Source organism: Rissa tridactyla, chromosome 1 (genome assembly GCF_028500815.1).
Source record: "Rissa tridactyla isolate bRisTri1 chromosome 1, bRisTri1.patW.cur.20221130, whole genome shotgun sequence".
NCBI classification, from domain to species: Eukaryota; Metazoa; Chordata; class Aves; order Charadriiformes; family Laridae; genus Rissa; species Rissa tridactyla.
This window is the reverse complement of record NC_071466.1, coordinates 176,702,995-176,726,521: the sequence shown is the minus strand read 5'-3', so window position 1 is coordinate 176,726,521 and position 23,527 is coordinate 176,702,995. Positions and strand designations below refer to the sequence as shown.

The window sequence follows — 23,527 nt, the reverse complement described above, 5'->3', positions numbered from 1 at the left end:
ATCTTAGGTGCCTATATCCATCATTCTCATCCTCAGAACTCCCACTCAGCAGCTGCCTATTTTGGCAGCACTCGTAGTCCGTCCAGAGCCATCCCAGGTTTTTACATTAAGGATCTGTACAGACGTGAAATCGTACTTCTGAGAATTCTCAGAAGCTGCGTTGGCTCAACAGAGTCAAGCACCTTACCAGCTAGGTTTATTTAAAGGGCAGGTGAAATAAGCACCTGCCTACTGGAACAAAAAGGTTGAGCTGGCTAAAAAACTTCCAGTGTTCCAGAATGAAAAATTCATTATTCATTGGCAATAACCGTTTCCTGTTAAAAAAAACAAACAAACAAACAAACAAAAAAAACCCAAACAAAACAAAGGCTACCATGATTAAATTATTTTTCTTATTATTTTATCAGGGAGTTAGAAGGTTACTGGGAAAGGTCAGAAAATGCAGTTTTGCTTGTTCTAAAACAGTAGACTAAATGGAGAGCTGCCTATGGAAGTCCCCAGAGTAATACTCCACAGGTCTCTTCATGATTACAGCAGCTGGGTGGGCTCTCCTGGAGTGTCAGCCTTCTCAGACAGACCTACCTGAGGAGCTAGTGGTGCCGCGAGTGCCATCCTGCACCACAGTCCGAGAAAAAAGGGAAAGGACACAGGATGGTAGGCTACTGATTTAGGGACTCATTTGAGAGGAGACATAATGCTCCTTTTACTGAGATCAATTCTGTTTCTTACTTACATTAGTAGGACAAAATACAGAAAGGCTCTTGGAAGGAAAGGCTGGAGCACAATCTCCTCTCTCCAAAATGAGTGCTGTAATCTCTAGCCAGCAGAGTTATTTGTTTGTGTTTTCAGTGAGTCCCTTTCTTCTTCATCCTCTGCTTCCTGCTCACAACTTCCCAGATCTTGAATTATTTTCTGCATAGCGGTGTGGCTGCAATGAGAGTATCCCTTTCCTAATCCTTTACAGAAGCCTTTAGTCCCAGGGGGTAATTGTGTGGGAGGTAGAAGATATGGATTTAATTAAATTTAAAGGCAGTGGCCCTTTAAAGTGAGCTAGTCAATCCCTATCCTTCATTTCTAGTCTGTTTTCCAAGAGACAGGGGTATCACTAGAGTGTGTATTTTAAAAGGAAACATAGGACAGCGAGTGAAGAGTTGCAGATGTGGAGAGCAGTCCCTGGAGGAAGAGGGTGATGGGTGTCCTGTGTGTACGGCCAGTCATGAGGACCCAGAGAAGAGACCTCAAACACAAAAGCACCAACTGTTCTGGGTCCTAAGAGATAGGGGTTTGGCCTTGAAGTAGAAAAAACGCCATATGCCTAGAGCTAATAATACCGTTTGCACTTACATGTCAGGTGGTGGCAACAGGGGGGAAGAAAAAGCAAAATGTCAGGTAGTTGCTAAGTTTCCATTTTCACACAACTCTCTCAAGACTTTTATTTTCTTCTTGCTATTCCAGGTATGCAGTAGACTCCAACAGATCATTTGATTCGTATTTGCTGTGCCTGGAGTCAGTGATGACAAGCCCTCCAGTTTGCACATATGCCCAGGACTTGGAAGTGTTTTCCAGCTTTCAGTCCCACATCATCTGGTCATTTTTTTCTGGGCCCTAAACTTCATGTCATATTATTGTGATATAACATTAAGAAGCAAAAAAAAATCTGCATCTTGTTTGTGGGAGAAGAGATACAGATGTCATAGTTTGGATACTAGTTTGAAGCAATAGGGTCCAGTGCTTATGCAAAGGTGTCCCTATGAGCAGAGCTGTAAACTTCCCCTACCTCGAAGCCTCAATAAAGAACTTGAGTTCATATCTGTCAGGGTAGATCTTTACGTAGCTAAGCCCTGATCCTTCATAAATGCCCTTGCCATATAACAGCAGGTACTACCTATAAACTTCAGATCGTTATCCATGTGATTATTATCCATTATCTAAACCTCCTTCCTTGGTCTCCAGACCTGAAATTCACAGATCAGTATGTTAGTGTTCAACATAAGAATGTGCTAGTTTGGTATTAAAAAGCTCTTTAATTGGAAGTGTTGCGTTTATATGTTGCTAGATTTATTTTCCTTTTTTTGGTGGGGGGCATGGGGGTTGGATCGTGAGGTTGCTATTTTAATACTGAGCTAAGAAGTGGTTTTTGTTGTCTTCAGGGGTAAATTGTAAGTCGAAAATTTTCATGTCATGAATCACACATATCTCTGATGTTACTTTCGGGAGCAGCATAGTCCTGTAGAAGTGTGTAGCAGAACTCCAAAAGTGGGATATACATTAGAAGATTTGCGTGGGAGACTGCAGATTGAACACAGATGAAGGACAATCCCTAAGGTCATAGGGCCCTTCCTTCTTGACACACTGCTCTTTCCACGTGATGTGCAGCCAGAGCCCTTACGAGAGGTGTTTAGGCGAATCTCCCCTTTTATAATAGAAAAGAAGGGTGTTCAGCACATTTTTAGTGAGAATCTAGAACCTTTTTCTTTCCATTGTATGGTCCTTCCAGATCTGGTTGTGTTACAAAAGCTGTATATTAGACAGGTCATTTGAGGAAGAATACAACGTTGAATCTGATTTGGGATGAAAAGTCTTCTGTCAAAAACTATGATAAGATTCTTATCTTCTCTTTGTTATTTAGGATTATTGTCTGGCAGAATTTACTTCATATATAAAATTTGTTGTGCTGGATGATTGCTAATTTAGGTATTATCATCAGAATGGGCAGACCTTTATTTTAGGCAGTGCTTTCAATGGTGATCAAAGGGAATTAAGTCCCAAACTGGTATTTTTATTGAACCGAGCTGTGTCCTTAGTCTTTCAAGTCCTAAAACACTGTTTTACATTTCTTGAGCTGAAGAAATGTGTGTGTAGGCTGTCATCTATGTAAGGATAATTTCATTTCCCTAAGCTTTAGCTAGGTAATAAAAGGCAAAATGGTTGCGCACACATGACTATTACCGCTCACACATTCACCACCAAGACCTGTTTTAACAGAAATTAACGACAGTAAGAAGAGACCCATATAACTTATGCTTGAAATCATTAACATATTTACTTAATATTAATGTTGTTTTACCTTTAGCATCAGAGTGGTGTGCTGAATGTACAACACATTTATTGATATTAAAATTATAGAGTTGGCGACAACTTTTAAACATCAAAGCCCAAAGAAAATCTAAGCAGGAGTTAAAATGTCTTGTTATAAAATATGTAGCTCAGAAAGCAAACAGTTTATTATGTTTGTTTTGATTTGCAAAGCTATTCTTCCACATGAGAGGAAACCAGACAATTCAAATCAGTTTGTAATCCTCAAAAAGTACAAGCTAGATGGAGACTTTATATTTAAAGTTAGTTGTGGTCTTATTTGCCACTGTTTTCTTGCAACAAAAGAACAAAAGTATGTTTTAATATTTTTGCATCTTTGCATATCAGAAATTTGCCTTCCCACACTTAAAAAGAAGTGCTGGAAAAGAGGGTTATTTTGATCCCTGGGCCAAGTTCTTTAATGCCAAATCGCAGTGTGGAAAGAATGTCTCGGTCCAAGTTATAAATCCTTAAAATGAGCTTTGATGGAAAATCTGGAGTAGTTTCACAATGGAATCTCCTCAGCTCCATGTGAGGAGCCCTGTTGCTCCTTCACTACGGCATGTACCCTCTCCATCCAGGAATGGTCTGGTTGATACCAAGAGTGGCTTATTGCTCCTGAACAGAAAAGGTATCACCAAAGCAAGGATGTTTTTGTTGTGCAAATTACTTCATGATTTCCAGTCAGGTCTGATTTTTTTCTCTGTTTTTCTGTGTTGTTATGGTATTGGTGAGCCACAAAGGAAACCTGTGCAATTCAGTTCATTTTTTTCTTTTGCAGAAAGCTTACCTTTACTTACTGTGGGTTTCTTTATTAAAGTGGATGCAGGACTAGTCATGAGACTTATCCTGGCCATGACAAGACATGTATGAGACATAAGATTTATGCAAGCTTGGAAAATAGGAAGTCTCATTCAAGGGAATGGAATGAGGCCTCTGGTGTAGAGGGCCATCACTGCTATCCTGGATGCCCAGAAAAGTAGACATATGGCTTTCTTTTTACCCTTCCTCCTTTGGACAGGCACAGGTGCTCCTTCCCACATCACCTGTTTCTTCCAAGGGAGATCTCTTTGGCCAGGAACTGTCAGAGACAGCCGTGGCTCAAGTTTGGGCAGGCTTGGATGTTGTTCCAGCGTGCATGCACATGTAGGAGAAAAGAGAGGAGTTTCATATATTTCATCTCATTTATTTGTATGGGAGAATGCTGGCCCTGTCCTTTTGGTCAAATTAATTTCTTCACACGTCACCACTTTCAAAACCAAAACATGTCCTCCCCCTTAGATTTGTCACTATTATAGCATCACACCAGTTTACAGAAGCATCTCGGTGTGTGACCCACTGCGCAGGACAGTCAGCGGCTTTTTCTACCACATCCTCCCTCTCCCCTGTCACTTCTGAGACACACATTAGCAGGAAGCCTTGCCCTGTGGGGAAACCCAGTTTGGTACTAAGGAACCAGCATCTCTAAGGTTCACATTTTGGGGGTGGAGGGTGGCTTGGATTAGTTCTTATTTTGTGGCATGGACTGAATGCCTGTTAGTGAATGGAGTGCATTCAATGTCCTCTTGAAGCACATCTCTCCATTTCATTTCATATGAAGAGGATCTCCGAGGGAGCACAAGTGATAGGAGATTGCCTTTAGAAGCGTGTTCCTTATCTGAACTAAAATGCTAAGACAGATTCACCTTCTGAGTGGTGTCTCTAGGTGTAACAATTATGCTCAGCAGTGAATCCTGGTCTTCCTCATGCTAATAAAATTAACTGAAATATTCGTTTTACTCAATGTTTTATGTAAAAGCTGTATTGGATAATAGGTCCTGTATTTTATCATACTTTTACTAAACGGATGCTGAAATGTACTTTAAAGTTAAAAACTATACCTAAGAAATAATTCCAAAGTTGAACAGGAGTATTTATAACAGAAAGTCTCGAGGTTGGCTGTTTTGGAGGATTTCTCAGTGTGGCACTTAGTACTATCTCCTGGTAACTCAGGAAGCTCGAGGCCAGTATTAATGACTGTGGCGGTGGCTGTCCCTTAACCAGCATCGCTTCGCAGCAGCACAAGTGTGCAGAGCAGCAGCTGCCTCCTGGGGTCCTCTGCGGCTGCACGATGAGGATTTGGCTCCTTCCTGTGGTATTTTGTTGCTATTGCACAGGGCTGAAGCGTAGCCGCAGTTAGCCAACAAACAAAACAACATGATTAAAGTATAAAGCAAATCGGTTATGATTCTTTTCAAAGGATGAACGAGTTATTTTATTCTAGAAAGAGCTGGATTTTAATTGCGCACTATAAAAATCGCTTAGCAAACCTTGCACACACACAAACACACGCTCAAAGAGGCTTATACCTTTCATTTGGCGCAGATGCATCAAAAGTCTTGCCCCTGTGCCATTAGTTATAATATTGGCCTCAAACACATGTATTAAATTAATTCTGAGTTGGGGTTTGGGAAGAAACGGGAGGAAAGAGATCATAGTAAGTCAGTACAAATGTTACTTGGGTGATTAGATCACAAACTGTAAGTGAAACTTGGAAATATAAAACAGCCCCCTTAAAGCTGGGTAAGTCATGTAAAGCTTGCCAGTGATTGTTGAAGAGTATTGTTTCTATTCATTTTCTTAGCTGGGATTAGTGGAGTTTTGTTTAATTGTATTTTTATCTGAAAATTACTGAGTAGTGTTGATGGATACATGCTGCTATTTACAAAATAGAATCGTACTATAGGGATTCTGACATTTTGGTTAATTGGTATGTATCCCTCTAAATGATTTCTATTCCTTAACTCGTAATTGTTCTCATTTGCTCAGTGGGATTCAGAAACAAGGTTTGTGAAACGTCATTTAATACTCATTTCATTTTGTTAAATGAAATGCATTGGCTTCCATCTTGCCTATAAGTTAAGTCATTCTAGTTTCATTTTCTGGCCATATATATTTTAATTGTGTAAATATTTTTTCTTCTTATATAATTTGCTGAATGTTACAAAAAGTGCCACCCCCCAGCTTCATGTTATAGCAAATGAGTCAGGGTGTGTTTTCTACAGTCGTTTGTATCCAGACATAAATCGGATGCTTGATCTGTCTCTGACGGCAGTCTAAATGTGAACAATTGTTTTCAAAGTTAGCCCTTTTCCTTGCTAAGTAGAGGACTGAAACTAATAAATTATTCTTTTGCAACCCAGAGAAATAACCTTTAATAAGAAAATATTTAAAAGGTCAGATCCTGCCTTCCAGTTAAGTTTTCCTTAGTGTAGAGGCAGTGGGGAAGGAGAAAAGTGTCTCGTTGCGATCTGATTTCCTCACCCTGTTCTAACACTAGTCAATGCATTGCCCAGCTTCTCTTTATAAATACAAACAGCTTCAGGGACACTCCAACACATGTTTTGCTACCCACAATTTATTAGCCAAGAATAGCTACGTTGAAGTAGAGTTGTGGTCATGCCCTCTCCTCTGGCAAATCCTCTTCATCAGGGACTTTGGGACTGTTATGTAGGCTCTACTGGGTATTCAACATCCAGGGTAGGCCACACACTGGAAAACCGCCCGGGAAATAGATAGTCAGCCTTTACGGCCCATTTTGTAGCATACTGGAGAACAACAGAAACAAGTCATCAATCTCTTCTTCTACAAGGATGATTTCAACAAGCATCTATGGGTGAATAGCTCTAAGTGCTATCAACTATCATTTGTCTCTAATAGCAACATTTTAAGCAGAGTAAATACATTACACTAGAAAGTTACATAGCACATTTATTAAGTTAGCAGTGCCACACTTCCACTTTGTCTGACAAAATTCTGGTATTGGTTTTTTTTAATAGTTTCATTTTCCTTCATTCCAATATTTTTTACAGCAAAATAAAAAAGGATTATGAAATGTATTGATATGATCCAAACATACACTAAAAGACAGTATCCTGCTGTACTAAAAAGCAGGGCCACAAAGATGATCAGAGGGCTGGAGCACCTCTCCTGTGACGACAGGCTGAGAGAGTTGGGGTTGTTCAGCCTGGAGAACAGAATGCTCCTGGCGGATCTTATAGCAGCCTTCCAGTACCTAAAGGGGGCCTACAGGAAAGCTGAGGAGGGATTTAAGGAAGAACTTCTTCACTATGAGAGTGGTGAGGCACTAGAAGAGGTTGCCCAGGGAAGTTGTGGATGCCCCATCCCTGGAGGTGTTCAAGGCCAGGCTGGATGGGGCTTTGAGCAGCCTGGTCTGGTGGGAGGTGTCCCTGCCCATGGCAGGGGGGTTGGAACTAGATGATCTTTAAGGTCCCTTGCAACCCAACCCATTCTATGAGTCTATGATTGTATATTGCTGTGAACCATTGCAATGCAGGTATACTGCTGGTGACATTTTTTGTAATAGATAACTTTTCCTTCCATTTCTTTAACACTTGTTTGCTACAAGATGAAGAGGAAAGAAAAAACCTGTGGGAAGCCTGCGGATTCCTTTTGGGAAACGGAGTTCTTAAAAAAAATGGAGTTCTTAAAAAGCCTCCCCAGCCCCAAAGGTATTAGGCTGGTACCATGCACAGAAGAATGTATGAGAGTGAGCACTGAGGGACTGCATTTTAATTCTTTCATGCTAATGAATGAGGTAGAGTTGTCTTCTAGAGAGTATTTTAAAGGACAAATGATGAGAACTGGATACTGTTTGTTCCCACATATCTAGGAAGGAAACTTTTTCATATAGTGGACAAATATTTAAATATTTTTCAAATATAACTTCAGCTCCTAAATGGCATGGAAATCTGTCACGAGGTCTTGGCATAACTCATTTGGCAGCAACTGTTGTTCTTCCTGAGCAGCAGCATTGGCACATAAGGGAGTGACGGCGGCATACTCTAAGTATGGAAAGCTGTCTTCTCGATAGCAACAGGAGACCATTTTCAGATCTGAAACTCTATATTCTGTAGCAAACAAACAGAAATATGCAGAATGATCCTGATTCTTGGAATATGCATTTTCCCACCAAGCCTATTTATAAAACCGCCTGATAAAAAAGCATATAGAAGAAATGATTGCAACTCAGAATATCTGGGTTGTATTCCCAGCTCTGTTTGCCCTTGAGTGAGCCACATTAAAAAAAAAATCTGCCGAGAAAGCCTTTATACCTCAGTTTCCCCACATCTACAGAATTAACAAATAATAGGGGTGATCTCATTTGCGTCTGGAAAGCATGTTGAGCTGATTTAGTGGAAGACACTAAAGAAGTGTCATGCATTATTATTGCATTAGGCTGACTGTACTTCTGAAACCCATCTGACATTTCCCACTTGACATTGATTATGGGTGGTAACGTTTCTGCGTTAATTTTAAAGAGGATGCATTATAGCGCCGCCTGATGTATAATTACACGGTTTATGATTAAAGCATTTCCTAAGAAAGGCAGGAACCTGTGAGATCGTCTCTCTTTTTCACTTCATTAAACCACCGCGTTACAAAGTGCATTGTTTCACTAGGGATCCTGCCAAGCAGCTCCACTGTGCTCCTTATAGCTACGTGCGAAGTAGCGAGGTGAAGTTCATAACTATATTTGGGTATCAGAGTTTATTTCCCCTTACTCTCTTGAAGGTTAGCATGACGAGCGGTTGAGGAATGCTAGGGGAAACCGTCATTAACATGAGCAGGCTGTGCCGGAGCTCGGATGAATCCTGTTTCACGTTGCAAGCGGTTAAATCACCAGGCGCTGGGACGGGGCTGGGACCACACGAACACAGGATCGGGTCTGTTCCGTTATCGCGTTGCTGAGACCAATCCTCAGCCTCGCAGATAACGGCGGCCTCTCCCGTACGTTGTCAGCGGTCAGAGCCCAGCGTTGAAGTCGAATAGTCCCCGGTCAGACGTGGCTGCAGAGCAGGGTTGTAGGAGAGGAAGCTTGGAGAGGAAATGAGTAAGTCAGCAGCCCGGCCCAGTGTGTGGCTGTAAGGCAGGGTTACTGGAGCAAGCAGCGGAGCGGGGAGGAAGTGTTGCAACCCTCATGTCCATGTCCTTCTCTGAAACGGGCTCATCACAGAAAAATCTAAGATAAGAGGATTTTTGGGAAACATTCCTGCATAATTAGCGCAAGACGAAAGGATCTGTTGCTGGTTCTGAAAAGAGGGGGAGCACGCACGGCTCCTCCTTAGAGGTGCTCGGCACCCAATGAAAAGGGGAGCACCCATAGAAAGCAGATTGTTGCATGAAGTTACTGAATTTTTATCTTCTGTTCTGCATGACTTTTCTATCCTTTGCAAACTGAGTATTGTCAGTGATGATGCACACTGGAGCTTTATGTTTTCCCAAGGAGTTTAAGGTAAAATTTCTAAGAGGTGAATAGTTACATTGGTACTTAAGAACTGCAAAGGAGAGGCTGTGTCTATTTCCCATGATATCTGAGTCAGAGAATTTCATGTAAAAATAATATAGTGGCATGTGTCCTTTCTTATAATTTCATGTGTCTATCTACATGCTTCCCATTTTTTACAACTGACTCCTGAGCCGTTGGGTCCCTGGAAGAATGATATGAATGAGAAGGGCATCCTATGGGGAAGGGGAGAAACAGGAGCAAGTGGTGGTCCCTACAGAAAGAGAGGAAATTAAATGTGACATTCCTCTGCCAACTGGGTGTTGGTTTGCTATATTGTCTCTGTCAACAACTCTTCACCTTTTTGACTTCTTTTTAGAATACTTTTGAAGTGAAAAAAACCTCCTCTCTTACCACTGCCTCCTGCGAATGTTTTTTTCCACCATTGCACAACTATCAAAATACAGACCACCAATGAAGTTTTAGGGCCACTGGTATGATGTGGAATATCAACCTTTGTTTACAAAACACTGTTTACATTCTTTTTGCTTGTCTATTTTAAATCAATGACAAAAGAAAATTATGCAGGGAGTGGGCGGGTGGGTGAAGTCCATTCCTTGAATACTAGATACTTGCAAAGCAGCTGCTAGAATGAAATTTCCCTGGCTGCTTAGTGAGAGGATAGTTCAAATTGTAATCAAAATTAGGATTGGTACACCAGATTATGTGCGGGTGTGACAAATGAAAAAGGAAATGCTTGGTACAGTATTTTTATTTGTAATGTGAAACTAACCTAAAATAATATTAGTGCGTATTAAATTCTCTATGTTCCAGTGGATCAGTTTCATTGGAATACAGAAAATAGTTCTGCTTATAGTAATAGCTCAGGGAATATTTTTGAGACATTACTTTAGAAGAATGACTGAAGTTGAAATACTAGTAGTGGGGCATACATGATGCTATGGGTGTGGTATGCTTCTTTTATCATCATGATTTCATATTGTTCTAAACGTATGTTCATACAATCTTTAGAGACTCCATATTAGCATTCATTATATATGGTTATATAGTTGAAGAAACACTTTCTGAGCTGCAGTTGGCTTTAAAAAACATTTTAGTGGAGCCTTTCATGTCACTCATCTGTAACAGCAGAAAAAAGAGCATCAGTCAGTAAAAACACAGGTGACCGAAGCAGACTTCTGGGTGCAGCAGGGAAATTTAGCGCCCTATCTAACAGCAGTATCCTTCAGCTACGGGGGAGCTGAATCCACTTCTACGGTTTAATGCTATAGAGTTATATCACGTTCTGAAACTGTCAAGAAAACTATGGCAGACCAGCTGATCACCTGCAGGAGTATGGGAAGAAATAGGGTAGACCAAACAGGTTACAATTCTCTGTCTCTTAATGAAGAGGGAGAAAATTTGTGACAAAGGGTCTCAGATAGCGAAGGAGTCCTTAGTATGTGAACATGGACAGAGCAGTGATACTTTTGCTGGGTGGAAAGTGGATGTTGGTTCTATGGGTAAGACTCCGGACTGGGAATTGCATCCATTTTCCTGCCCCGGCTCTGCCACAGATTTCCTTGGTGAACTAAGCAAGTAGTTAATGGCTTTGGCCTCTGTTTTTGTGTTAAAAAAATGGGATTCTGACCCCTTCCTCCCCAAGGGTCTGTGAGGTTAAATAAAAGGATGTTTATAAAGTGAGATCATGTTGTTTTTATGGAAGAGGTGCAGTTTCAACATTTTCAAACAATAATCTCAGCAGAGAAAGAACTTTAGATATTATATTTACTTACACAACTATGCTGTCATACATAAATGCCTTCTTTCAGTGGTAACATCCCACGGTAGCAGGAGGGTCTGGACAAGTCCTTTCTTCTAGGGTGGGGTGAGAGGCCATGGACACCCTGCAAAAGGGAGCCAACGCTGGCTGCCAAGGGCCACTGATGGCCACTGTCTCTCAGGCTGTGAAACACTGAGCTCCGCTGGTCCGAGCTGTCTCTGCACACTGGGACACCCTGGGATGGAGTGAGCACCTCTTGGGGTGCACTCTTCCTTTGGTACATAGGTGAAGGTGTCTGTTCCCCTTATTTCACCCTGAGTGAACCTGGTTCCCCTTGTGCGCGCTGTAGGTGTTACTAAATGCTCTCTCTGTGTACGTATATGCCTTATGAAATGCTTTCAATCTCTCTCTTCAACTCCCCCCTTATTTTGGAGGATGTAGTTCAGCTGGTCCTTTTCAACCTTTTGTTGACAAGTGCCATTTCTGTGCTGCCTGTTGCTAAGTATTTGGTACAGCTCAGTCTCACCCTTCCCCTCCCCCACCCCCTCCTCTTTTGGCGGAGAAAGGAGGCAGCATATTTCCAGAATATATATACTCTAATTCCAGCAATGAGACTACTGTACATCTGGTGCTCTCAGTCTCCTCTGTGCACATGACAGCACGCTGAACCATAGGCAGGGGGACAAATGACCTGTCCCTGCGCGGTGGGACGCGGCGACTGCTGCAGAAAGTGTCGCGGAGGCATCACCGAGCGCGGGATCACCAGCGACAACCCCATGAACTCTTACCAAAACACAGGCGCACGTCTCTGCTATCACTTTCTCTTAGGCAGCCCCAGAGCGTGAAAGCCGGTGGTGGGGTGTGCATATAGGTAGAAACACGGTGGGAGGTGGAATTGCGGTAGATGTGACTGATTTACGACAGGAGTTTCCTTTACAGTCATAAGGGGAATTTTGCTCGGTCACAGCAAGTTTGAACCCTCATGAAACAGCCTGAATCATTTGAAGTTAAAATAAAACAGAGAATGGCAGGGGGAGGGGCATGGCCGTTAAAAAAAAAAAAAAAAAAAAAAGGGCAAAAAAATACAACATTAAAATTGTTTCCTTTGGTGCTGACTTCTTAACTGGGACCGTGATCCAGAATAGTTCTGGTGCTCAAGCCAACATTTGTTTTAAGAATTTTTATTGTCTTCTTTTCTCTCTTCCCTCTCTCCCTCTTGCCCCCCCCTCCTTCTGCTCTGCAGATTTACACTGACTGGGCTAACCACTACCTAGCAAAATCTGGCCACAAGCGGTTGATCAAGGATTTGCAACAGGACATTGCAGATGGAGTTCTGCTAGCAGAAATCATCCAGATCATCGGTAAGAGCAGGGCTGAGAGAAGCACTGCGAGCTGGCTCCTTGCATGGGGGAATATATAATTCAAGTTGAATGTATTTAACAATAAGACGAACCCTGAATAATACAATTTGACTGGGTCCATATGTCTCTGATATTTGTGCGGTTCATCCTTGTCTTAATTAAAAAATATGTTTATGTGAGCATGTTTGGAAGTGGCTGTTTAACCATACTTTAAATGGCCAGAACTGTATCTTACACACTTTGAATTGTCAGAAATGAATGCTCCATTAAACCATATGTCTCCCATGTGTGCATTTTGTTAGTTGGAGTGCCTCATACTTTCTGGGATGCCTTGAAACTGTATCCTGACCCTGCAAAGACAATTGTGGAAGATTTCATGTCAGCAGTTATTTTGCAGGGGCTGAAGAATTAGCAGCGACCTCCTTCGCACTTCCCCCTTTGCATGATTTGGCATGTGGAAGCAACTGCTGCTAACAAGAGTGTTGTTACTGTACGACTGAGCTTTACTTAGAAAGGAGCTCTGTGTCAACAAAACCCTGTGCACTTTATTGCTGTGTCTTTTCTGTTCTTCTTGTGATTTTTTTTTTTTTGTGGTGTTTTTTAGGTCTTCTTTTTTTTTTCTTTTTTTTTTTTTTTTTGGCCAGGGGGTGGAAAGTTTTATCTCATTGTTTACTTCTGCTTTTCTCTTCACTGTTTTTGTTTAGCAAATGAAAAGGTTGAAGATATCAATGGCTGTCCCCGGAGCCAGTCTCAAATGGTAAGAATAAAATATATTTTTAGTTTGCGTTGGCACCTCTGCACTTTCCTAAAATGCTTTTTAATAATGATTTATTTAAACTGCGAATATTCTGTCCCATGTTTATCATAAAGTCCTAATTCTCATATAGTGTTCCTGGTACTTTTTTTTCCACGTGTGCTTAGTGTTTGTCACTTCATTTCTGTGCTCACTAACTTTGGGTCTTGAGGTAACCCGGCAGCAAAACTTCATCGCTTCTAATTAATCCAGAACTGCCTTAGCATACCTCTTCTTCTGATGAGCCAGATAATTTCATTTAACTTCATTTTTAAGGGCAGCAAATCCAAGAACAAATTTTTAAGTGGAGTCTTTGTGTCTGGAAAAGTGGTTTGATGAACAAGACTTGCCAAATTATTTTTGAATATAAATAGCCTTTTGAATTGTCCACTGTAAAGTCCAGTTAGATGCACTGACTCCAAGACTTTCAGAAATAGCACTTTAGTCATATAACTCTCTGAGCTATAGCTGGCAGCTGCTTAAAGACATTTTAATACTCTCAGGCAAGAAGCATTTTGTGACTGTGATTCATATGGAGTCTTATTAATCTTTTACTGTGTTTATGGCTAGTCAACTACATTTAATAAGATAAAGCCTCCTTAGAAGGCTGTGGAACTGACAGGAACAAAATGTGAGTCTCGGCAACATCACCATGCATTTACTGAATCATTTGCAGTTCCAGTCATGCTCCCTCATGCTGAGAACTTTGTCTTTCTGTTCACATCCAAATAGTACATGAATAAGGTGCACAATTGTGTAGCTGGCACAATTGGAGTGTAATGATTTGGATGAGCTTGCTAACAGCAAACTGCTGAAGCCAGGCTTAAAATTGGAAATGGAGTAGAAAAAAATAATTTGCGATTACTCAGAGCATTTTTTAAAGGGGGGAGGTATTTGCAGCTTTTTTGTGCAAAGCTGCAAAAGGCAAAAGGAAAACTTTTGAGTACTGGTGAAGTCAATAATCGGGTCTTTTGGTTCTTACTTTTCAAAAAATGTGCAGATTTAGAATAAGGTTTTTTTCTCTGACTTCCAGGCTTTTTGAAACAGTCCATAGTAAGAATATATGCAATTTCCATAATAATAGTTATTATTTTAATTACTCATATTACAGCAGCACCTAGTGGCCCCGGCTGAGAATGTTGGGAACTCCAGTGCGGAACTCTAATATTACACACACAGATCGAGAGATAATCACTCTCTTCTTTAATCACATTAAAACCTGCCATTCCAGACAGACAAGACAAACAAGAAGATAGACAAAAGCACCGAAAAGTGATATGATTTCCCGAGGTTATGTAAGTGCTTAGTGACCATCTAGGATTGCTTAGGGACCCACCACTCTGATGTCTATCGAGCTTCATTTCCATGGGAGAAAGCCAAGCTGCAGAGAGAATTATTCTCCCTTGCAACGTGTGCATCTCCAAAGCAACAACGTTTGTGTACATTCCCTGTTGATAGGTACATCTTTATGTGGCATAGGGATTCTGGATCTCATCTCTGGCTCCCCTGCAGTGATGGGTAAAGGAAGCATGGTGAATACATGACCACCCCACAGCAGAACCTGTGGGAATCTCGTTGTATCCATCTTCCTCCTCCCCTAAGCACATCTCAGCTCAGCCAGGCCAAAGACTATGTCTCAGGTGCTCTGGGTCTCAAACCAGGTGCTTCCAACACTCCTGTACACAGTCATACATCAGTGCTTGCAGAGTGCTGAAGTGTCACCTTTAGTCCCTTTAACTTTATAGAAATAGAATATATTTTTTTCATCCTTCTTTGATTCACTCTCTTTACTGTATTGCTTTATCTCTACAGTCTGATCAGATTATTTTCCTGCCTTTTGACATACCAATTTTATATTACTGATTCCTTCAACTGAGATAGGAAATATACAATGTACTGAAGCTAAAGTAGTTCAAACTTGTCAGCTTTCCTCTCAAAGCATCTCAGAAACCTCAGGTACTGAGTCTGCTCTCCATTGGTCTCCTTTGGATCATGCACTGGTCTGGCCTAGCTGAAGGCACTATCATATTGCATTTTCAGGTAATTTCCCTTGGCAGTGCATAATTTTGTTAGCCCACTTAGTAAATGATAGGCCAATTCTCTTCTCCTTGTAGCAGTGGACTCTTGGGTGTTTGCAATATGCATGAAAAAAAATGTAACAGTGGTCGAAGCTAGTTCACATGTTTGACATGTGCCAATATGTAGCGATATGTCCTGTCAGGGTTTGTCAGAACATCAGCCATCAAATCAATAACGGTCATGATATACCTATAGCATGCACATTAGCCATTCATTCACCGCTTTCATTTTAACATTTTTAGTATATAAACCTCAAGAATCCCACCACCCTTTTCTTTCACATATGTTTTCATGATCTTTGCTCTTATAATTTGCAGTTAAGGACAAATGTTTTCTGTATTCTTCTGCCATTTGATACCCTTCCCAGGAGCTGATGTTTAAGACGTCAGCTTAAAAGAAGCTAGAGACCACTGACATGGATTGTCTGCTGCTGGAAACACTTGATATTCTCTGTAGATTATATTGATATCAATTTATGATTAATCACTACCAATATTCCCAAGTTCTGTTCTACTCACCATTTGGTTTTCCTCTTGCCAATGGCTTCATCTTTTAAGTGATTTTTAAGGCATCTCAATTCAGCTGTTACCTTAATTTGTAAACATCTTTTAATTTTTATTTTTTTTAAAATATGTATATAATGCTTCTTTTTTAGTCTTCTCTTAGCTAGGTCTGTTGCAATGTCTTGCACTCTGTGCTCGTCTTGGCAGTGATACATGAAGTACTTGCAGACAAGTTGAACTGGCTCCACAGGTCCAAGTTCATAAAAATTAAAACCTGTGAAGCCCAGCAACATCCAGTTTCTGCACAGTTAGCTTTACCAGGATCCTCATGGCTGTCATTATGCTCTCACATTTGATGTTGCACACAGCATTTGAGAACCTGAGATGTACTGGGGAATAAATTATTTCGTATTCAAATCTCAGAAACTTTAAATAAATGAAACTTGCAAGAGAATTGGCAAGACTTGCTTGTTTGCTGGGTAAATCTACTGTGGTAAAAAGATTTTGGCATTTCTTATGAATGCCTTTAATACAGATAATAAGGATTTAAAACTCTGTGTATTATAATATGCATTGTCTGTCTACAGCATCATAGAGTCTTCTCCTTGCCTTGCCTATTTTTTTCTTCACAGCTCTGCATTCAAGGAGGACTGTGGCACTGCAGCCTTTTTTTCATCATCTCTTTCAAGGCCTTCAATGGAAAAAAATGCCACATTCATATCTATATTTTCCTTATGTGAATTATTCCATAGGTCTTTCAGTTAAGGCAAGACCTAGAATCATCTTTCTTTTAGAAGATAATGGTCTTTCAAGGATTTACCATTTGATACAACAAAAAGCTAATTCCTTTCTGCTTCTTTTATAAGCCATTTATTTCTTTAATTTCTGTTGTAAGTTCCCCATCATTAGAAAAAGCAGGATAGTGTCCTGGGTAGAAAATGTTACAAACCTTTTCTCTAACGGTCCAAAGAGAAAAAAATCAGTTGTGTTTTTTTCTTCCTGTATATATTAAAAATGTACTGGAAGATCTCCGGTGTTTTGTCTCTAAACAGATCATGATAAACATATAGTAAGCATACAGAGTATCAAATTTAATCCATCCTGGGATTGTCAGAGAAAATGCACGAGAATCGGAAAACGTTGGACTGAAAATCTTTTTATGGTGATATTTGCAGTATTGTCCCTTGAGAATTTTACAAAACTAACATTTCTGTTCTTTCCTCATGCAATTTATGGTGCTTTCAGCTGCATAAATAGTAAAAGAAATTCAAAGTTGCCAAAAACTTTAAGTACATTCTTTTTCAAGTTGATTTTTCCTTCAGAGATTGACATTGTCTTATTAGCTGGTTTTGCTTCCTTAGAATTAACTCTTGCTAGTTTCTATGAGAACTGTCTATGCCAGTGCACATCTATGTACAAAATCATCCTTAATTGTAGTTGGTGGCAGGGGTTTTCTCATAATTATTAAAGGGCTGGAGAGACTCTTTTTATTAAAAGGCTCCTAATGAAGCTATTTTTCATTTTGTCAATCTTATCTTTGGCACAGTTTTTTAGCAGTTTGTGTAACCAAAGGTATGCTTCAAAGGTAATTTTTGTAGTTTAGGATACAGACATGCTGCAGTCAAACAGAGGTAACTGAGTTCAATAAAAATACAAGTCTTGCTGACCACATCCTGGAAATCGAGGGAGTCGGAAAAGGTGTTGGAGCTGTAGCACATTGCCAAATGGATATGAACATGTAGTAAAAAGCTTTACTTAGCAGAGCTGACACCACCTCTGAGTGAGGACCAGTGCATCTGTTAAAACTGAGGATCAATGTGACTATGTGCAGCACTAATAAGATAATTTCTATGACGTTATACTTGATTTCATCAATAATACCTTTAAAAATCTGTTAAAAATTGAAAATATTTCAGAAAACGGCCACAAGAATGCCAGCAATTTTGCTATATTCTATGAGACTGAAGAAAAATTGTGTATCTTAACCAAAAGAAGGTGGAGTGAGTGAATGAGTCTCTGCTTAACCAGGGAACATTTTTGTGATAGAGAGAACTTTCTATAACATAGTTAAAGTGTGTGAAGCTTGAAGCTGAAGTAGAACAAAGTGATCATGTCTACACTGGTAGACATCACTTTGTAATTTATTGGGTGGATGTGCTTCGTAGTGTTCGTGCAGTCCCACAAAAGCCCCCTATGGCTCCCTCTCTGATAATATGCTTGGGTTTTTCTCCAGAGGAAGCCAAGGTTGCAAGCAGATGAGGTGCATGGAAGTCCCTTCCTAGCAGGGAGTCAGCCCGTGGACAGGATGAATAGATGGAAACTGTAACTGTTAAGTCTGCCACAGAGTATACCCGCCCTACAGTATGTATACTTCCCTTCAGTATAGACACCTGCCTTCAGACTTCCTCTGACAGGGCTGTGCTGGGCAGACACTGTTGAGTAGCATCCCTCGGTATCCAGGAACTTCAATATCCAAGGACGAGAATATCAGCCTTAGTATTCCAAATCTAAAAATTGTTTGTGAAAAACAAGATAATTTTCTATAAAGTAAGCACTGTAGGTCCCACTGAGGCCCACAGAATTCCATATGAAAATCTGTGGGTATGGTTATGTGGAGCTCTTTGAAGCCTGAAAATATCATCCCTCTGTTCACTGGCAAGTGGGTCCACATGAGCTCTTTCACTCTGCGCAACGTTGAACTGTGTGGGAATCTTCTGGCTTTGCTGGTGCAGTTGACGACATTAGTTAGCTATATGGATTAGAGATACACTTCCCGTGCTTTGGAGCAGCTGCAGGTGAGCCTTCCACACAAGCATGACACTTGAAATATGCACAGAAATTTGGCTAAGTGTAGAAATATGGTCCCTTACAACTGGAAATTCAATCTGAGTTTTGAAAACTAATCCCAATTCCTTTCACTTGCAGGCCAGTTTCTTCTTACAGTGATACCTGTGTGATCCCTTTTTTGTTTAAATCCTGACTATCACCCCATGGCTATCAGTGGATCTTCACAGATTTCACAAATGGCTATTATGGGCGTTTCATGAAAATACAAGGGGATGGCACTCTAGTTTTGTCAGTTTTGCATGTTTGGTGTTCTTAAGTGAATGGAACACAAGACAGTAGCCTTATTCCTGTGTTTCCATGGTGCATGCTTGCATACTTAGTTTTCAGAATTTAAGTGAATAGCCTGAAGTGTGTTAATTGGAGTCTATGCACCTCCATATGATTGGGTGTAAAAGAAGTAAAAGTATTTCACTCTAAAAAGGAAGGGTGTCATTGGGCTTTTCAGGTTTTCAGTAAGTTTTTAAAGTTAGTTGAAATAGCTGTGGTGGGGGATGGAACTACAGGCAAGGGGTCGGTCATAAGCTGTTTCTCAGACATCCCCATAAATGCCGTTAACAACTTGTTAGGAATATAAACCAAGGAATAACTGGTCAGTGTTTGCAAAAAGACATTCTGTGATTCGCATCCCCCAAGGATCTTTGCTTATGACTCATTCATTATGTTCACGAAAATCTGGAAAAAGGCATGAATACCAAAATAACAAAATAGTTATGCAAATAGTTAATCAGGATAATGAAATCTAAATCTGATATGAAGGCGTAGAAAGATCTTGCAATTCTGAATAAAAAGATGTGTTGAACTCCTGTTACCCTTTACCAGTGAGACGTTAACAGGTAAGCATAAATTTTTCTTGATGATGAGCTGATCGCTCTATTTTGGGGGAGATTCAGTTAGTGGGTACAAAACTCTGTTTAAAATGTGGTCAAAAGGAATGGCTTCTCACAATATGAGCAGGACAGAGTCAAAAGCTCATTTTTCTACCCTCTGGTAGGCAAGGGGTATCTGGGATTCAATAATGTAGCTTTTAAGAGGGAAAAAATGAAAGTACTTTTAGAAAAGGATGACGGGTTCACAGCATGATATCTAGGGAAGTGATCTCAGTAGAGCCAGAGAAAAAAAAATGATAGCAATTAAAATCTGAGCTCCTGTGAGATGTTTCCTGTGTTTATAGATAGGAAAGATCATATTTTAGCTGCGTTATGTAGAAAGAATCTGCAAGACATAGTCATAGCTTGTGTGTGGGTGTTTGGGGGAGAGTAGATTTGAAGAATATGCCCAGGTGTTAGGTAAAGGACTGCATGGAAAGGATCAGAAGAAGATTAAGAGTTTTGTTCGCATTGGCAACTAGTTAGAAAGATGACTTTCATTTGGATGTGAGGATTCAGAGCATCCAAACAGAGAGAGAGATGAGATTTTCTTTCCAGTGATACTATAGTTATATTCTAGTTTATTGTAATCTAGGTCATTGGATATTTGGCATGCCCACATTGGGAATATACATACTTATTTTTATTTACCAGGGAAATTTTCAATCTATACCATCAAAACCAGCACATAGGGGCCTTTACTTTTTGTACAGATCATATGTACAGCCATGAGAAGGCTAGTAAGCATGATTTCTTCTTAATTCTGTCAACATCCTGGCAATGCAGATCAAATGCCATGTCTTTTGTCTTCTTGTGTATGCTTAGCATGGGAATTTCCAGTATCACCTTAAAATTCCCCTCTGCTCTCCAAGTCTCTCTCTCTGCCAGGTGAATTATAAAGGACCTGGCCACATTGGAGATGAGCAGTCATGTTTATGTTACAATGGGAACTTTCTCTTATGGGCTTCTTCAGGTAAAGTAAAAGACCGTCTTCATCTTGGAGACCTGTTACCTCTTGGAGGAGACCCTGATGTGCCTTAATTAAAAGGCCACGCTTGGATTTCTATTCCCATTGATAAAGGCAGAGTTTGGACAATGAAATAGATCAAAAGGCTACAAGTTGCTATAGACAACTGCCTGTATTGTCCATACCTTTGTGCGGCCTCAAGCCAGAGAGTTACCCAGAGGGGAGTTTTCTGAGGATGTTTTGCCCTTGGTGCAGCTGAGCCTGTGCCTGCATGTCACCCAGCTCCCAACAGTTGCAGATCTTCCCTGGACTTTTTAAGCCGTGACTGAAGTATCATTCTCCCCATTCCCTGGGAAGAATTTGTCGTGGTAATGCACAGCTTATACGTTCTTGGGCGTCCCTCCTCCCTAAGGATTTACTTACCAGTTAATTCTGCATTTCTGAATCCAGCTCTTGTGGTTTGGCAGAGTAAAGCCTCATACAATTCTTTGTTTTGGGAGTGTGGGTGAAATACCCATTGGAAACACACTGGTGACAAATACTTCTCACAGTCTGTTCTCTCCTGTGGCGGTGGCAGTCCTGGACTGAAGCAAGCAAGACTGTTACAGCTCCATTATCAAAGGATCTAAGCAGATGCTTATCTATGCATCCTCAACATGATACATATTCAGATTTCCCATTTTCTGATGATAGTTTCAGGTAGACCCATACAAATTTTTACTTAACTAACAATACTTTTTGAGATTCCTCACTAGGTAGGAGATTTACATTCATCTCGTATGCTTATTGAGATTCCCAGGAAAGTGCTCAAGACTGTCATGGCCAGGAACATGTCTTAGCTACCGTTCTGAAGATGTTTTCTTGGACAAGTCCTCTCATTTCCTAGGAAGGTTCGAGAGAGATCTTCCCTTTGAGAACCAACCTCATTCCCACACCCTTCCACAGTGACTATCCTCAGCTGTTCCAGGGAAGACTATTGGACATGTTTGATACGTCTGGCCATTTGCAATACACTGTGCAGTGTGCAATGTACAAGATGGCTTCAGAACGTTTACAATTTGTTTGGTATTCACTGAGTATTCAAGCTGAGGTCTCCCATATTTCCTTGGCTGATGATAGCAATGTAACTACCAAGATGCATTTTCATTTAGCTGTTCTGTCCAGGTTTACTGGGCCTTGAAGCTTATTCCTGCTGTCTGAGAACTCCTGTGGCACACAATTCATATGTCATGTCCTGGATCTCAAAGTAGCGAGAAATAATTATCAAGCCTTCTACACATGTATTCATGTTGCTACATAAAAGTAACGGGGATGACAGCAGGAATTTGTATGAGATCCTCTTCCATGTGTAGGGAAGTGGCCACTCTGTTGGACCAGCGTACTGAGCATCAGGTTCTACCTGACTGCTTTTAATTTGCTCAAGGCACTGAACAATTTGGAGAGTGAAATAAGCCCTTTCAAACTCTTGAATCACAAATGATAGGTGCAGGACAAAATTTTAGAATTTGGCCTTCAGGACTGGACTCTCACTCTTTGTTTTAGACATCAACAAACCCTTTTTATAAACTTGTGGATGCCTTACGGGGGTCCATGGCTTTACTGTGTAATCCCATATGCCACTGAATTTAAAAATTCTCTGTCTAACATCAATGCATGTAGGTATATCTACAGTGCAAACATACAACAAGATGGTGCAAATTGAAGAATAGTTACAGAAATTAACAACTCCATCAGTGTAGAAATTGAAGTGTATTTTTTGTTTGCAGATGAAATTAACTTGACATAAAGACTGGAGTAAAAACCAAAATTAGAGTATCAAAAATAGAGCTGTGTGGCACCCCAAAAGAAAAAAATTAAAGGGAATAATGAGGGTCCATCTAAGGATACGTTGTGGGAATGATTGTGTCAACATGAATGGAGGGAATAAAGAAAGAAAAGAGGACAGAATTTCAGCAAGGGTAAGATTAAAGATGTTAATGTTAGAGATGGTTGACATTCAAGGATGAAGATGTTGGAATTCTAGTTCCAAGTTTTGCTGAAAAGAGATTATTAATGTTATTAACATATCTAGTTTGAGTAAGAGGAGAGACAAATGGCAAATTGGTTTAGCATGGAACTGGCAAAGGAGGGATTCCAACTGCTTTTGTGAACAAACTAAAATTTCTAAAAACTATAAATGTAAGAGAAAATATAGATGGGGTGAGAGCTGGACAGACAACTGTAGTCATAGTTGCCTTTTTGTGGGAGACCAAACATTTTTAATGTGAAGGAAAGAGAAAGCCAAAGAAAGGATGTGAGAAATGCTGCAAGTGTTAGATCTAGTAGAGCATAAAGGAAGGGAAACTTCATCCATCCTGCCTAAGGATGCTACTGGCTTGGAACGGAAGGGGAGGAGAAGGCAACCAAATCATCACTTTTTTTGATAGGATTTGATTCTGGTTTGGCTTTTGGTTAGACCTCTTTATTCTGCACTGAAAGAAGCAGTATTCTTTACATCCAGAGAAGATCTGAGAACATTAAAAGAACCACAGGATTTATGACAATCCCTCTTCACAGAACAGCTCAGAGTTACTCACTCACATCAGGCAGTGAGATGCATATTCCCCTGAGTCACTCACATTTGACTGTCTGAAGTCATAAAAGAAAATGCCACAGGAACACATCCTGGGTATTATTTTACTAGGCTGGATGAAGTACATTATTCATTAAATATAAATCACATGCAGTTATTAGCCTTTTTGTTTAGGCTTACAAAGTCCTTGTCCTATTAATGTGTGGGATCACATGAGAATAACTCATCTAGATGTTAATGAAATAATCATGTCATAAGAAGTACTTATACTGTGATGATATCAGTCTCTATGAAATCTACTGAGAAGTTAGGTTAGTGATGGATTTGCTTAGTTAGGGGTAGGATTAGGGGAATGTACATTTTGCTTCTGTAGACCAAGATTGATGAACACAAAA

General features: G+C 40.3%; 1 protein-coding gene across 8 annotated transcripts in view; it reads left to right on the top strand.

Annotated features, from left to right (window-relative positions):
- The window catches only part of NAV3 (neuron navigator 3), a 421,955-nt gene that overhangs the window by 217,328 nt on the left and 181,100 nt on the right, over positions 1 to 23,527 (top strand). For all 8 annotated transcript variants that reach the window (XM_054207726.1, XM_054207716.1, XM_054207692.1 and 5 more), the window contains exons 2-3: positions 12,388 to 12,505; positions 13,210 to 13,262. In XM_054207726.1, the coding sequence (XP_054063701.1) occupies positions 12,388 to 12,505; positions 13,210 to 13,262 (171 nt within the window). The remainder of the gene's footprint in view (positions 1 to 12,387; positions 12,506 to 13,209; positions 13,263 to 23,527) is intronic.